This window comes from Eleginops maclovinus, chromosome 13 (genome assembly GCF_036324505.1).
Source record: "Eleginops maclovinus isolate JMC-PN-2008 ecotype Puerto Natales chromosome 13, JC_Emac_rtc_rv5, whole genome shotgun sequence".
In the NCBI taxonomy this organism is placed as follows: domain Eukaryota; kingdom Metazoa; phylum Chordata; class Actinopteri; order Perciformes; family Eleginopidae; genus Eleginops; species Eleginops maclovinus.
The window spans coordinates 3,864,800-3,882,180 of NC_086361.1; the positions used below are offsets into that span (position 1 = coordinate 3,864,800).

Here is a 17,381-nt window from a genome sequence, read left to right on the forward strand (position 1 = left end):
TCTATAAAGGCTGCCATACATGTAGAGATAAAGATTTAAGAAAGTTTTGAAGTGGTCTGTTAATTTTTTCCGGAGCTGTATAGTTGGCTACACCCTACTCTGATAACTGGGATATACCAGAGGAGGCTCTGGTTCATAATGTGCATGGTGGTTCTCTGGAACTGGAAAGTTGGTAGTTTAATCTCCAGCCTTTGCAATCAGCATGGTGACGGGTCTTTGGACAAGATACTTACACAAAATGGTTTCTGAAGGTATTAATGGAATATGTAAAAGCACTCTGGAGGGTAAAAGAGTGGAAAAGTGCTATATAAATCCCGTCTATAGTCCTGTTTCACAAAACAATGTTGTGATCCAGATCTAGTTTAAATCAGGTGATGTCTATGTTTAGTATTTCCTGATGAAGAACAATATTTCAAAGGTGTTATGGTACTTCATGTTTCTTGAGCAACTTGTAAGAGAACCAGTCATCTTTTTTCCAGAGATGCAAGTATTTTTTACTGTAACCACTAAACAGTTTGATGCACCAATCTATTGTGGCCTGATGTTGGAAGGTGAAGCTGTCCTCTGCACAGTGCTGCTTTCAGCCAATGACCAAGCATGACCAAGGCCAAAAGGGTGGGTGAAGGGGGTCCGGAGGTGGGATTCGGGCGGACGACCCGGGACAAGGCAGAGGACGAGAAGGGTGTCTCGGGCCGACGGCCCACGGGCAAGGCAGAGCATGAGACAATGCACGGACAGGCCTTGTGGCAAGGGAACTCCGGAGGCCGGAGACATGGGCGGAGGCAAGGGCGTAGACCATGGCGAAGGAACTCTGGAGGACGACCTGGAGGACAGGGGAATAGCTCCGGAGGGCGGCGAGACAGCGCCGGAGGACGGCCTGGAGGATGACGAGAGAGCTGCAGGGGACGGCCTGGAAGGACGGGCTGTAGGACGGGCTGGAGGACGACGGGCTGTAGGACGGGCTGGAGGACGGGCTGTAGGACAGGCTGGAGGACAGCGAGACGCCTCTGGACGACGGGCTGTAGGACGGCGAGACGCCTCTGGACGACGGGCTGTAGGACGACGAGACGCCTCTGGACGATGGGCTGTAGGACGGCGAGACGCCTCTGGACGATGGGCTGTAGGACGGCGAGACGCCTCTGGAGGAAAGTAAGGAGCACCTGGAGAAGGAGGCGGCACGGCCACCGAGGAGACAGGAGCACCAGTCGGCGGGACCCCCGACGGGACATGAGCTGTTGTCGGCGGGAACCCGGGTGGTATTGGTGTCAGCGGGACCCCGGAAGAGGCAGGTGCAGGGGCCGGCAGCACCACCGACGGGACATGAACTAGAGTCGGGGGGACATGAGCTTCAGTCGGCGGAGCTCCCGACTGGACAGGGACATGGATTGGCGGGACCCCCATCAGAACAGGTGACAGCGGTACCCCCAACAGAACAGGAGCAGATGTTGGTGAGACCCCTATCGGCACAGGTGACGGCAGGACCCCCAATGGAGCAGGTGCAGGTGTTGGCGGGACCCCATCAGAACAGGTGACGGAGGGACCCCCAACAGAACAGGAACAGGCGAGACTGGAGGCAACTGGAAAGGCGAGACTGGAGTCGACTGGACATGCAAGGCTGGAGTCGAGGTTGGGGTCGAGGCCAGAGTCAAGGCTGGAGTCAAGGCCGGAGTCAACTGGACAGGCAAGGCTGGAGTCGAGGCCGGAGTCGACTGGAGAGGAAAGGCGAGGCTGGTGTCGGCAGGGTCGGAGAGGCCGGAGTCGACAGGACAGGCCAGGCTGGAATCGAGGCTGGAGTCGACTGGACAGGCCAGGCCGGAGTCGACTGGACAGGCCAGGCCGGAGTCGACAGGACAGGCGAGGCTGGAGTCGACAGGACAGGGGAAGCCGGAGTCGACAGGACAGGCTGGGCCGGAGTCGACAGGAGAGGCGGGGCCGGAGTCGACAGGGCCGCCTACAGGACAGCAGGGGCTGGAGTCGGCCGGGCCGCCGACAGGAAAGGCGGGGCTGGAGTCGGCCGAGCCGCCGACAGGAAAGGCGGGGCTGGAGTCGGCCGGGCCGCCGACAGGAAAGGCGGGGCTGGAGTCGGCCGGGCCGCCGACTGGAAAGGCGGGGCTGGAGTCGGCCGGGCCGCAGACAGGACAGCAGGGGCTGGTGTCGGCCGGGTCGCAGACAGGAAAGGCGGGGCTGGAGTCGGCCGGGCCGCAGACAGGACAGCAGGGGCTGGTGTCGGCCGGGTCGCAGACAGGAAAGGCGGGGCTGGAGTCGGCCGGGCCGCCGACAGGACAGGCAGGGCTGGAGTCGGCCGGACTGCAGCTGGGAGCATGGCGGCCAGGGCTTGGCCTGGAAACATGGCCATTTAGGGCCGGAACTATAGACGGGTACGCGGCTGCTAGGGCTAAAACTTCAGCCGGAAGCGTGGGTGCAGGAGGATTGGCTGCAGGAAGCATCATGGCTGTGACAAGAGGTTTAAGGAAAGGGTGCAGGCTTTCTGGGGAATTGACAAATGTCCTTAAATAGTCTGGCAGTGAGTTCTCAAACCATGGCTTAGCTGCCAATTCCCGGCGTGCCTGAAGAAGAGCTGCATCCTGAGCCTCATTAGAACCTGCTCTCTTCCACTCTCCATAAATACATAAAATGTTGTAGAAAAACTCCACAGGAGCATCCTCAAAAAGTACTGCTGGGTCCATTTTTGGGTTCGGTCGTTCTGTCAGGGTTGGGGAAACTGGACCCAAGTGCAGTAAATCAAGGGGAAGCAGGTGAGGGTCCAAATAAAAAGCAAGGTTTATTCAAAAGCTGTTGACGAAAACACGAAGCAAGGGGAACACAGGACATGAAAAACACTTAGCTTCAGACATGAAGGGCGACAGGAACAGGCAGGTAACATGGACAAGATCAGGGAAGAAATGACGACCAAACAACAGACAAAAGGGAAACAGGGACTAAATACACATGGGTAATCACAAGACAAGAGACAGCTGGCAGGGGGAGGAGAAACACAGGGGCAACAGGTGAACACAATGACACAATCAGGCACAGGAGGGAAGTTACGCAGACAGGAAGTGAAGCTTAACAAGTGACACAAGAGGGGAAAACATTTCAAAAATAAAACACAACACAAGGATCATGACAGACACGGAACAAGGACATGACAGACACGGAACAAGGATCATGACAATGACACAGGAATATAAAAAGAGGGGGATACTATAGAGGGTTGGATAAAGGATGAAGCTGGAGACACATGGAGGGAGAGGTAATGAAAAGCCGGATGCTGGGTAGAGATAATGAAAGGTAAAGCAGGAGGAGACAGATCCTGGTCATCTGCAGCTTTTATCAAAGAGCAAAATCATCTTTAATGGCTCCAGAGTTAAAGGTTTTATCCGTTTGGGGCACACATTTTGTAACTTCTTTTCAACCATTGGGAAGCCTTTCTCCTTTGTCTCATGATGTCAATGCATTTCCATTTACAGTAACGAGCGCTGAAGTCTCACATCTACAAGAAAGCTTTACTGCCTTGTTCATATTCTTCAATATCCAAATTGGCCTGACATTTTCACCGAAGCCTGATGGCCTCATTTCTGAGACATGCCCACGCAGCTCGCGTTTCAAAAAGGGTGGAGACAAAAAGGGTGTTTCTTTGCTGACAATTCTTTTGTGGGAGCCGATAGTGGCAAGTTTCTTTAATTTTTTACATAGAGAATTGGCTTCAAGATTTATTGATCCAAACTGAAACATGTGTTCTGCAGCAGCAGCAAAAGTCAAAGAGCTGAGCAGGCAAAATGACTAAATAAGCACTTTTCTTTCATCACAAACTCTTAAATTAATTTGAGTGTGTTTCTCTGATCTCGGACTTCTATTTCAATATCTGTAGACATGAAATACTCTCTGAAATGCCAGGAAATGGAAATCTACACTTCTGAGTCAATCTGTGCTGACAGCTGCCAAACCTTCTGCTGCTACGACAGCAAAGCACATTTGGCAGGATTAGATGCAAAACCCATATACTTAATTTGACTGATTGATTGAATTTAAACTTATTACGGTTTATTCATAGTCTTAGTTTTTGATGTTTTATTTTCCCTCCGTTTTCTGCTGCCGGAATGATCTTTAACCTCAGGCGTTAATAAAGTCAGTCTTTCCTCTCCTCAGTTTGTGATGCCAAAGGGCTTCCAAATGTTCCCTTTCTTTTCTTTGAAGTCGTGTTACTTTCAAATATAACTGAGGACACTTCCACATATGTTGTAAATAGCTCTTTGAGAACTCAGAGAGGTGTGCAGTAGGTATGTTCACATGTAAAAAGATGGTTTGGTATGGAGGTTTGAGAGAGTTCAATAACCACAAGTTATTCATGGCAGTCCTCACCAGCAGTAATAGACTTTGCTGAAGTGTTGGACAAGACATTGAGTCCCAACTTGCTCACATGTTTTAAATAACTTAAATATCAAGTATAGTAACTGATTTAAAGGGATAGTTCAGGTGTTTGGATTGTAGTTGTGTCTGTTACTTTATACTGTATTGCTGAGGGGCTATCCAGCTCTCAATAGGAATGAAACCGGTCTTAATAAGAGTTGTATCAAAAATAAGATATTCATCCATAGTCTTTGTTTAACCTACAGTAGAGGGCAGATTGGAAAAAGAGTGACAGGAGCAAAGCAAAGTCCTGCTGTGGATGGGGGCAGCACCATAACGTGTCTTCGCTACTTGAGGTGATCGGCCACCTAGTAAGGGTGCCACCTGGCCGCCTCCTTAGGGAGGTGTTCCATACACGTTATGCTGGGAGGAGAATAAATGGGACACCAAGGACAAAGTGGAGGGATTATATCTCCACGCTGGCCTTGGGGCACTTCGGAATCCCCCAGTCAGAGCTGGTTGATGTGTCCCAGGGACAAGGGAAGATTGGGGCCCTCGGCTGGAACTGCTTCCCCCGCGACCCAGTCCCGGATAAGCGGTAGAAGATGGATGGATGGACAAAAGCCAACCTTCGGCTTGGAACAGAATCCGTTATCTTTACTGACTTCACAGCTATAAGACTAAATTGACAAAAACATTCATTTAAGCTTGCATCTAACCAAAGTATCACAACAACATAAACTGTACAACCCATAGAGGCAGTGCTAGTCCTACAAGTCCCTTTTAAAATGAGCTTCAACATACAAACAGCACAAAGAGTTCAACAGTAATCAGTGACACTCAACACTTTTTATTGCTGAAGTGAATGTGCATGTGATGAAGTTAAAACGTGACGGTAAAATTATATATTTTTTTGTCAATTGAATCTGGTGGCTTTGAACGGCTTCAGTTCCCCTGTCGGATAGGGCTTTCTGATGGCAATGGAGTCTGAAAAAGCTTAAAATATAGTGTACACTAAAACTGGGAGCATGCTGACTGTCATCTATTGCAGTTAACTTACTTGCTATTGATAAGTACCTCACACAACCCCACTTCAAGATCAAAACTATCCTTTAAAGTCACCCACTTCTAAATATGCTTTGTAGTGTACTACATGGTTGTCTTTTGTGTTTAGTAAGTAATAAGCAGGCTTGTCATTTTGATCCACAAACCATTTCATATAAACGGGTAAATGAGACCTAATATGACCATTTCAAGCCAAGGACTAGCTGTGTAAAATAAATCCTTTCGTTTTTAAATAACATTTCACAGACCTGAGTAGTAAAAGCAAATTGCAATAGCCTTTTGGTTCTTCGTTTCAGTTCGATTATGCACAGCAAACTGTGATTCATGCACCTGCAGATGTATGTCTGCCATCAGCATGAGTCAGAAGTCAAACTGAAATGCTTAACTCTGGGGTCTCATGTTTCTCTATATGCAGATACATTTGATTTCCTGAGGTTTGCAAAGTTACTATAAACAAACAATGAAAGTTAAATGTGGCTGAAAACGTTTTACCTTTTTATTGAGTTTTTTTCTCATTGTTTTGTTTAGTTAATCCTGAGGTTAAAGTCTTATTTCCTTCTTAACCTCCTGCTCTCATCCTTCTTCCTGCCTCCCTTTTTTCCACTCTGTTGTCTATCACCGTTATAGTCTGTCTCTTTTTTTGTTGTATTGATCAATGGGTTGCTGTTCCAGGCCAGCAGAGTTTAAGTGCAGGTCAGGTGTTAAAAATACTTTATCCTAAAAGTCAACAATTCACTATATAGATTCATTCATTTCCAAAGGCGTACACCTCCAATAGAAGGCAATGAAGTGCAGTATGCGGATTTAGTTGCTCCTCAAGAATTTTTTTGTATTCTATAGATCTTTGTTATGTTGAAACAGGTGTTGCTAGTGCCTTTTTTAAAATGTGTGTAAACATAATTTCACCAATATTACTGAAGCTTTTGATCCCTGCAGAGAGTGTAACGCATTCAAAGGGTGCTACACAATGACAATTACCCTGAAACACATATTTTCATTTCAAGGAGAAAATAACATTGTTAGTAGAAAAAAGATAATGCATTATTTAAAATATATTTCAAGCTGTCTGTGTGTTTACAAAGACATTAAAGCAGCATCTTTTGTATGCAACTTTGAATCCGACTGTCGTCTGGTAACACTTTAGCTTTTTATTATCTTTTTGTGTAAAATGTCTCAACATTCATTTGCAGTTATGGAAAGGCCATAGACTTGGTCTCGTAACTGCCTTCTCAATTTCACCACTTGATATTTAAATGATCTTAAAAATGATTCCTTTTCGTGATCAAATCAGGAAATGTTTCTTCCCTCTTCTCATCAGACTTCTGCTGCTGAGTGTGTGTGCTCTCTTTCTCTTAATAGGTGGAGAGCAGAAGGACATTGAGGTATTGAAGCAGGAAGCAAAGCTGGTCATTGAGCACTACGACCCCTCCAAAGAATACAACTTCAAGATAATTGCTGTGAGTGGAGGACAGCAGGCCAAACATGAAGGTAAGAGCCTTTGGCTGTGTCACTTCAGTTTGCTTTGAGACTGGAGGCTCACACAAGGACTACCATATCATTACAAATTGTTCAAAGAGGCCCTATTATGCGCTTTGGGGTTTCCCTTTCCTGTATTGTGTTATATAGGTTTTTGTGCATGTAAATGGCCTGCAAATATCAAAGTTCCAAGTTTCTATTGGCTAGAGCTTAATCATATTGTACATGATAGGCTAAGGGACTGGGCATTTCAAGCGGTTGATCAATCACAACAAGATGAGGATGAAGGGAGAGCCCTAATGTGCATTTTGTTTGTTTTGTTGTGTTGATTAATTTATTATCATTTTTATTACGTACATGATCAAATATTTGTGAAATTTTCATGTTTGTGCCAGAGGACTCACTTGAAAACGAGATGCTGAATCTCAAGGGGTTTATCCTCTAATTAAATTATGAAATAAATAAATCCTCAGGCTCATCATTACTGAACTTTAATCACTCTGTGCCCAATGGATCAAAGTCAGTGGGGCTGCGATGTCGCTGTTTAAGTCGCTGCCACTTGCCTGAGTTCTAACATAAAAGCTTAAATGCATATTTTCTGATTTGTCATGGCGTTTATTCTGGTACGTTCTATTCTTGGGATGTTAGAAATATTTCACTTTTTTTCCTTATCTAAACTCTTATACTAAGATGCATTTATTGAGTTTGTTCTACTCTTTATGTGAATTGTTTCATTTATTGACCCATTGATTGAAATCTTTGAAATTCTTTTCTCTTCCACAAAAAATGTATATAGATTTTTTGCATTATGTCTTATTTCTCCAGCTCAGCAGTCAGGTGTCGCGATGGTTAAATCTCTGAAGAGACAAGACAGCGGTGCCACAGAGGAAAACAACGAGATCTCAGAAGGTAAGTTCTTCTAGGAAAACAGGAAGTGATCCAGCCGAACAGAAACACTGAAATAGAAAAGATTGAGGCATCATTCTTCTTGAGTCCCCGGTCGCCTGGATTCAAAACCTCCTCTGTGTAAGAAAAGCAAGAGAAGATTTTTGTAACAGAAGACTCTCTTTTTAAATGCCATGTCAGGTAGACTCACCTGCAAAATGGAAAGTAAGGAAAGAACCAAGAACACCCTTTTTACAATTTGAAGAAGCTGCAGACTCTGTTCGCTATTCAATTCTGTTTTTGTGAAGAACAGGTTTTAAAACGATGGCTCCATTCCCTGAACGAATCATTTTTAATACCTTTTTCAGTCTGAGATGATGACTGGTGCAACAAAAACAGGTAAGTGGAAGCTGAAAAGGCCGAAGAGTTCTGTCACAAGGGAATGCATTTGCTCCGGAGCGGAACAAGTATGATTCACCCTCCAAATCCAAGACAATTTCCCCTGTTCTGTCCCTTGGTTTTTTTTTGGAAACAAAGTCATTTTTGGATGTTTTTATCATTCCCTTCCTCGTTTCGAGAGGGACAAGCACCGGCGGGTTGAATATTCCTGCACTTACATGGCTATTACCATCAGACTTTATTCCTAGAGAAAATGGAGGAACAGGAAATGAAACGGTGCGAAAAAGAGAATTCAAGCAAGAGCCTACAACAATCAGGAAGGGAAGGGAGAGACTGAGTGGCAAACAAGCCTATTGTAATTTTGAGAGTGATTGTCAGCTCCACAGGCTGAGGTACACAACAAAGACAGCACAAGGACAACAAAGGAAACAAGTTAACTGGCAGGTAAGCCGCAATCTCAAACCATAAGAATTTCAGTGTTTCTGTACCATAAGTGTTATTTCAATTGTCTGTGTGTGCAATGTGTCTTATTTGTTGAAAGTTGTTCCGATGTATTCTTTCCTATGAATTTATACTGCACACACAAAATATTGAAAACACTTTTGAGAGCAACCCGTCTATTTGCGTTTCTTTCAAAATCATTTAGTTGAAGTGTGTGTGTGTGTGTGTGTGTGTGTGTGTGTGTGTGTGTGTGTGTGTGTGTGTGTGTGTGTGTGTGTGTGTGTGTGTGTGTGTGTGTGTGTGTGTGTGTGTGTGTGTGTGTGTGTGTGTGTAATGGGTTGGTTTGTTTAGGTCACATCGATATGGGCGGCACTCATAGGAATTAATTATAATCACATGTTCATCTGAGGCAGGTGTGTGTGTGCTGAAGAGATGGTGACGACAGAGTCGTTGTATTTTTGGTTGACCGCAAACTGTATGATTACTTAGATTATCATCATAATATATTGTCCTAAATGGATTGTCTTGTTATTTTCATTAAAGTACCTCATTGTTCACCTAATTTTTGATGTCAGTAAGTCATTTTTTTGATAGCGTGTCACACAATTGCGAACAGGCCAGGTCTCAGCCTCTCAGCGGCTTATTTGTTTTCTGAAGTCGCTATACTATTAGACGTTCCTTCATTTTGGGTTTTTGAAGTTCATAATCAGAATATCGTTCTTTGGAGCCATTCATTAATAACTTAAATGAGTTAAACCTGCAGACTGGGTGCTATCCAGTTTATTTGCTGGCTTTATTGGATGGGTTCAAAAGGTTCCTAAGTGTAGATAGCATATCAGGAATTAGTCCAATGTGATGCATTTTTGGAGATTATTTGTGTTTCAAATTCAATAGTTCATTGAATATAAATAATTAGAATTATTCAGTCATTTTGATCTTTTCTATGTGTTTAATATGGGCAATTTGATTCCTATATTATAGGACCCTTTAATACATAGAGTAGAGGAAAGCTGCTTCTGTACATACAGTCGTAGAGGAATTATTCAGATGCTTTACTCAGGAAAAAGTATTTATAATACACTGTAGAAATACACTATTGCAAGTACTGCATTGAAAATATAACCTAAAAAAAGTTGGTAATAATGATCAGGAAATTCCAAATATTTTTAGTACATTTTAAACAAAAAGCAAAATGGCTGCTTATTAATTTTCTGGCACTCCTTGTTTCATGGATACTCAGTTATGATGTATGATGAGGATGATATTCCTCATCAGAATACTGAAAAGTAAAACGTTTTTTATAGGTTTTATGTCTGAGTCTAAGTAAATAAGACTGTGAATAAATGTGGTGAAGTAAAAAGCACAATATTTCCCTTTGAGTTTCAGTCAAGTAGATATATAAAGAGGCACAGAAAGAAAATCCTCCCATTACGGTCCTTCAGTAAAAGAACTTAGTTACTTTCCACCGCTGTGTACATCCCCTTTATAGTTTTCAAGATGTTCAAAAAGAGCTTTTAATAATGTCACATCTGATGTCAGTCTGTTTGCTGTGTGGGAACTCATGGGGCGACTGCTTTTTTAAATGGGGGCTGTGTTTGCACACGACGAGTCAAAGCAGAGAGAGGGGTGGCAGACTGGAGGGAGGAAGGAGCAGCGAGTCCACAGAGATCTGATCCAAAACGCAGACATAATTACAGCTCGGGCGTCCATAAAAGTCCTTTTTCTGACTCATTACTGCTGCTTGGGTTTTGCAAGATTACTACTCAGTCAGTCTGCATCTGTCATTTTGTGTCAGTTGTAAGAGCTTCATAACTATACTTTTACAATCATTTATTACCAGAAAGAAAACCAAAGCAGCATATGAAATGTACATTTTTAATGGTAACATCTGAAAGAACCTAACCTTAAATTAATTTCATTTATTTCTGAAGTTATACAAAGAGAGAGACTTTTTGTATTCTACATGAACAAAATAGTAATTGAGAATGACCCTGTTTGGTTCAGAAATGTTTACAATAAAAAACATGACAATAAGTGTTTATTAAAAGTGTTTAAAATGAACGAGAATGGGTTGTGTATATACAGTATATGATTTTAAGTAATGTTGATTTCTTAAAAAACAAATATAGTAATGACTATTTGGTTTTTCAACACCATATATTATTCACATATCCTCAAGTAATTCAGCAGTAATGACTTTTAGGCTTAAAGACGTAACATGAAAGTTCCAAATGGAGAAGCTGTTATACAGTTCAGTCAGAGGTTACAGTTAAATCTAGTGTGAAATCTCGCCTGCGTGTTCGTCTTCCTCTCTCTTTCTGTTTACCGCCTCTCCCTGCTTCGCAGGCTGTCTCCTCCACTATGCGAGAGTTGCAGATAAATTGAAGAAGTCCACAGCAGAGGCTGTCACCGGAGGAGGCAGGCCATTAGTGGAAGAGCGAGCGCGAGGTCTGACTGGGACCAACATAGGAACAGTTGGTGATGTTTGTCAAAGATCCCTTCGTGTCACGTGGCCTCTGCCTCGGCTCTGGCAGCAAGAGTCGCCATTTGGCCAAAGTGTCAGAAAATGAATCTCTGGGAATGAAAGAAGAAGCGAAACAAAGTAAACCTGAAAAAGTCACGAGAACTCAAAAAAGATGTGCAGGTGACTGCATTAGTTCCAAAGTTGATGCACTTAAAAATAGTAATACATTCAGACGCAAATGTGATATAGTACAGTTACATGCATAGCCTACTTTGAGAAGTTTATTTTAAGAAAAATGATCAGTCACATTTATTCAAAAACTAACGATTATTAGATATTCTATCATTCTTTGAGGAACCGTGATGAGAGTTATTTTCGCACACGGCCTGACTCTGGGAGCAGCAAGAGTGAAAGTAGTTGTAGAAATTTGGTGGAATTGCTCTTTATAACGGCTCCCTCCGGCTGCTCCTGGACCCAACATGACCATTGAGTTGATTTGTAGACGTATTTTAAAAGAACAACAGAGTTCAGTGTGAAGCTCACTCACAGACACAATGAATTTCACTTCATAACTTCTATAAGAAAAGGGCAATGTTCAACTCTCCCATCAAATGACTTGAATGTGAAACTGCAGCAGTAGAAAAAGCGTTGCTTGCAGTCCCCGAATAAAAAACTGTCTTTTTGCAAAACTCATCCAGTAAAAACAAACGACTGAATTGGTGTGAAGTAGTGTGGTTTTCAGACAATCTTGAGGTTGTGTTTCGGATCTCAGCCCCAGCCCCTGCCGTCAGCCAACGGTGTGTGACTGTTAGTCCCCCTATGGGCACCTTGTATGGCAGCCTGGGATTGAATGGGTTAATGCTGACGAATGCAGTCCATTAAGCATTCACCAAAAACAAGCCATTGGCTCTATAGCATTTTTGTTACCTCATTTGGTTATAATAACTGCAAAGACATTTTTATTAAAGACAATAACTACTAATCTCACCATAGTTAGTGTGTGTTACAGCAGCGATTGGACACCATTGCATGGCTTTGCTCGACGTCAAAGGGGCTTTTCTGAAACTCGTCGAGTGTATTCAGCTGTACATGTGGGATCAAATGTTGTGCTGTGTTAAAAACTACAGCCTGCTAGCATGTCTGAGGCTCACAACTGTAATTGGGAGCATTGGCATCTCTTGTGAGATGAAGAAATACTGATAAAAATGAGCAAATTTGCATGTGGGAGATGCTTTTGGTATCATACTGCATAATGGTCCTTACAGCAGAAGCTCCATCTGCTTTGCGATTGATGACCCTGTGGATGTTGCTGGCAGCCACTCTTCCTCTTCTCTGAGCATTCCAAAGGTGTGACTTGGACTGAGCAACAGTTGCTTGAGACAGATTGTCAATATGTGCCTTGGTGGGAATGGCATCATCAATTATAGTCTGTGGAGAGCAATTGTCAACATTAGTTAGTCTCGCTAATCTGTATGGGAGTTGTGGGTAGTCTACAGCATCCTCTGATTCTGAAGCGGGGTCGGTGTCACTGCTATCCCTGACTAAAACTGCTGCAGTGGGCAGGATCTCTCTCAGCTCTGCAAAGGCTTACTGTTGCTCCTGGATAGATAAGCCTGGTACTTCCTTCCTTTTTTTCCCTCTGTCTGCTGTTCAACACCTTACCATGCTTTGAATGTGACATGTCAAGATTTTCAGCTGTACAGCTAGCCAGTGGCGTCATTAGGCCTTTCTTAAGCCCCCCTTTATGTTCATTTATTATTATTATTATTTTTTTTTTTAAATGCCGACAAATTCAATATAATGTGGCCAGAATATGAGTTCACATAAATAATCATACAACCAGTCATTATTCACTTAAATATGATCATAAATCTTAGTTTCCCTATAGTGAAAGGTAGAGAGTCAGGGTCAGTGCGTCGTTATCCAATCCATTCCACTTGTTCATAGAGCACGCCCACATCACTGAAATCCAGTCCACGTTTTCACTGCAACCTAGGTTGCACTCGTCTCTGCATCTGGGTACCCGCAGCATGTACCCGGACCGGAGCACACAGAACCGACTAGAGCAGCATTAGCAGAAGAACGTGAACAAGAATGGATATACGACATTTTTTCAAGAGAGTAAGTATTGATCACTGCTGTTGGTGACAATAAGTTAGCTCCAGCCCCCCAGCTAACAACAGAAAGTCCCATGTAATAATGAATGAAATGCTCCCTGCTTGAGCAAAGATTTTGCAGTGTAGATGCAGGGCTACTAAAAGGCATCCAGGCATGCAGTCCGAAATCTGAGAACTTCTTGAGTGAATCACACTTGAATGAACTTGCAAAACACTACAGCATTGACCTGAAAACAGAGGAGGTTCTGGTAGCCAGAAACTTTCTTGCCCGGAAAACAGAGGCTGGATGTTCACCCAAAGATATGTTGACTGTGCACAACCTCCTTGATTCAGACATGTATCCCTCCCTGAAGGCAACCATCCAAGTTGCTTTAACAGTGCCTGTAAGCAGCTGCTCGTGTGAAAGGTCCTTTAGTGTACTGCGCCGGCTGCACTCCTGGCTACGCCAAACAATGGGTCAAAGACTTCACAGTCTTGCAGTCATGTCAATTGAAAAAGACGCTGTAGTGGCCAAACTTCGTTTTCAGGGTTCATTAATTAGACCACTTCGTGTGGGCAGCCTAAGGTTTTCTGACTCGTTCCATATCCCATGCTTCACCGTTATTCATTTTACTTTCAGTCAAGGGCGAAACCATGTAGGTGATATTGGGGGGGTCCAAATGAGCATTGGGAAAAGCCTTCCTGCGGGGGGTCTGTGGGTCCTCCCCCAGAAGATTTTTGATTTCTTAGATGCCATTTCCTGCATTATAGTGCATTTTAGGGTGACCTGTAAGACAAATCCTAACCCCATGAAATAGATATAGAACAGTAGATTTCAGCCCTTGGTCCAAATGTGAGCCCTTCCCAAAATATTTAAAGTGAATTTTGTACAATTTTCATATAGGTCTATTGATAAAGATGTGCTTGTATAGAACATAGTTTTAAGAAATGCAGTATAATGACCAATTAACAAGTTACAATTCAAAGCTTGTTTTTTATTGTAGGCTGTCAAGTAGCAAAACACAAATACAAAATGTGCAATTGTTAACTTATTGGCTTCTTAAACAAAGATAAGTGATATTCTGATAATTAGGTCAAAAAGAGCATAGAAATATATCTAAATAAGACTTAAATAAATGCCCCAAAAGTACGGAGGCGTTCCCCATTCATTTCCACAAATCTTTGACAGATCTGTCTCCTGTCCAATGCATCCAATTTGTCTTGATGGACATGGCAAACGGCAAGATTGTTTAGCCGGGTTTGCGTCATTGATGTTCTCAGCCATGTCTTCAGGCGTCTAAGGGCACTAAAACTTCGCTCAGCCTCTGCTGAGGAGGCAGGAACAACCATGACAAGTCGCAAGAGGGCCTCCACTACCTCTGAGAGACTTGTACTGGGGTAGTTGGCCTTGAACATTTTCAACTGTATGTCCAAAGACATGGCATCCAACTCTGGGTATTCATTGATGAGTGTATCCATCTTCCCAGTGATGACAATGTTTTCTAACTTCTGTAGCCTCTGAAGCCCCTCTTGGCTAAAACGCTCTGAGCACTGTGTAACGACAGTGTCTAAAGTGCCAAAGTACTGCACTCTGTAGTAGTCTTGAGCCATATTTGCACCATGTATGTGGAGTTGTTGGAGGAGCATGGGACATAAGATTTTCATTGCCAACATATACGCTGTATCTGCTGTGCATATGACAAATAAAACCTTGAAACCTTGAAACCTATGATGCTGATGCTGCATGGCTGGACCAGTGAAGCGTTTTGGGGGCATTCTCACGTGAGGCATTTTGATGGGCTGCAGGCTTACAGATGTTACAACCTGAGATGCTCTCATGTACAGCTGGCCAAAATGCCCTTCTGATCTTTTCTCCTGGATCCCTCTCTTCACATGCTCCACGGTAGCCAGCATCCCTGATGTCGTCTGTCTTCTCTGCTGCAGAGAAATGTTCAGCTCCTCCAACATCGACATCACATCTTCTGCAAGAAGAAGGCCAAGAAGTGTATTGCCCCTCAAAAACTTCTCATGAAGGCCACTTGCTTTTGCAGCCACATCCATCATGGAAGACTGAGCCATTTCCTCTGTTGCAGCAAGCACGGAGTGGTACTGATTGAGAACAGAGCGAATGGCTGGCGTTCGCACCGTCCACCTGGTGGGGCAAAGAGGCTTCAGCGATGTGTAAGGAGCTGTATGATCCGACTTCGCTATAGTTGCAAAGATGGCCCTGAACTTCATAGACTGGTGGAACAACACGCCCAATTCATGCACCAAATGAATAGCATCTCTTATGATAGTGGAGGATGCACAGGCAGCTTGGGTAATAACATTGATACAATGTGGCCCACAGTGAACATAAACAGCCAGAGGTTGCTCCTTCTTCAGATGTGCTTGCACACCCTGCATTCGTCCCGACATATTGGCCGCCCCATCGTATGCTTGACCTCGTAGCTGGGAAAGAGGTAGATTCAGGCGAAGCAGGACATCTTTGGCTGCACTTGCGATGTTCTCTCCAGTAGTGGATGTAACCTGGTAGAGACCGATAAATTCCTCTCTGGGTTGCAAGTTTTTGTCAATGAAGCGCAGACAGAACGACTCTTGCTCGACTCCAGCTGCATCCTGTGTCCCATCAATGATGAGAGAGTACTGGATTAGGGGCAATGACAGGATCTCCTTAACGATGTCATATACTATTTTGTTGCCGATTATTTTTATGATTTCATTTAGAATTTTTGGGCTGGTGAAGTTATTGCCTCTCTGGAGCCAGCTGTTGAATTCGGCGTCATCCTCTGCTTTATAAATCATCAGTTGGTGCAAGTTTCCCTCTTTGCTGTCATGCCCCCTGAAAGCATTGCCTTGCCTTGCCAGATACATAATCCCACCCACAATCTTCAAGAGGCTGTTCCTAGCCTCATGCTGCTGTTTCTGTAATTGCGTTGAGAGTTGTGTAGTGATTGGCTGTTTGCTGTGCAGATAAGTGGTCATCGCTGCTGCATGACAGTCGCTGTTTTCATGCTGATGGAACTTCTCAAGTGCTTTTTTCCAGTTACTGAAACCTGTTGTTATGAATGCCCCATCAGCCTTACTGGCTAAAGACGATTTCTGAATTGCAAAATATTTGGCACAATAAAAACACAACACCCCCTTCAATGCCTTGCTGTAATGAAGCCACGTGTGCTTCCTAAACCAGCTGTCCTGAAATTTTAGTGTCTTTTTGGTCAAGGACTGAGTTTGAATAAAACAAGAGTTGGGCTGATGTGGGCAGCTACCAAGCTCCTCTGCATGCTGATCACTTCTCTCCCTGCCTGGGTCTGTCTCTCCTGAAAAATATATAATATGAAATGTTGACTTATACTGCTAAACTAAGCTTATTGGGTGCTTACCCTTAGTATTTATTTATGTGTTCTACAAAATTGTTGTTCTTATTCCAATATCTTACGTGTATCTTCTGAGCAGGTGCCTGTCTGTCCTCTCCCTGCAGGTGCCTGTGAATTTCCAGCCTCTGTCTCTGCTTGTCTTCCTCCACCTCCTTCTCTATCTCCAACTGTGGGTTCTCCTCCACTACCACCTCCATCCTCTCCCTCAGCCTCTGCTCCTCTATCTCTTCCTGCCTCTTTTCCTCTACCTCCTCTGTCCTCGCCTCCATCTCCTCCAGCCTCTCTGCTGTCTGTCAGCTTACAAAAATATGTTGATGCATGGCATACGAACAGATTAGGGATAGTATGACTGTAGAATTGCATGGTAAGTTAAGTTGTAGCAAAAAGGGCTTGCCAAAAAGGACAAAATTATTACATCGACATAATTTATTCAACACAAAAACATGGTTGCACAATATCACATGCTCTTCCAGGATCTGACGATACACCACACAATTCCCAATTTGTGTTTTAAGCAGTAGCCTACTGTCTCTTCCACAGAAATACATGTAAATAAGTTGTTGTTATTTGTAGTACTACTACTACTAGTAGTAGTAGTAGTAGTAGTAGCAGTAGTAGTATTTTAATTCATTATCTGTTTTGTTTGGTCCTCAAAATTCACTGAATTTAAACTTATGAATAAAGAAATATACTTATTCTTAGTCTTCTTCTTCTTCTTCTTCTTCTTCTTCTTCTTCTTCTTCTTCTTATTATTATTAGTAGTAATAGTAGTAGTAGTAATAGTAGTAGTAGTAGTAGTAGCAGCAGCAGTAGCAGTAGTATTTAATT

At 43.5% G+C, this 17,381-nt stretch overlaps 1 protein-coding gene across 1 annotated transcript; it reads right to left on the minus strand.

Annotated features, from left to right (window-relative positions):
• Positions 1 to 14,465: 14,465 nt before the first annotated feature.
• Positions 14,466 to 16,701, minus strand: LOC134875219 (zinc finger MYM-type protein 1-like). The gene is made up of 3 exons (XM_063899693.1): positions 16,616 to 16,701; positions 14,554 to 16,496; positions 14,466 to 14,504 (listed from the first exon to the last, which is right to left on the minus strand). Exons 2-3 carry the CDS (start codon positions 16,159 to 16,161, stop codon positions 14,466 to 14,468), a joined length of 1,647 nt encoding a protein of 548 aa, XP_063755763.1. The 5' UTR covers positions 16,162 to 16,496; positions 16,616 to 16,701.
• Positions 16,702 to 17,381: the final 680 nt, after the last annotated feature.

Excerpts from the sequence above, each read along its gene's own strand:
- LOC134875219 (XM_063899693.1), bottom strand. The coding sequence starts at position 16,161 with ATGACCACTTATCTGCACAGCAAACAGCCAATCACTACACAACTCTCA. Across the intron at positions 14,505-14,553 it reads CCAGTACAAGTCTCTCAGAG|CAGAGGCTGAGCGAAGTTTT; the intron begins GTAGTGGAGGCC and ends CTGCCTCCTCAG.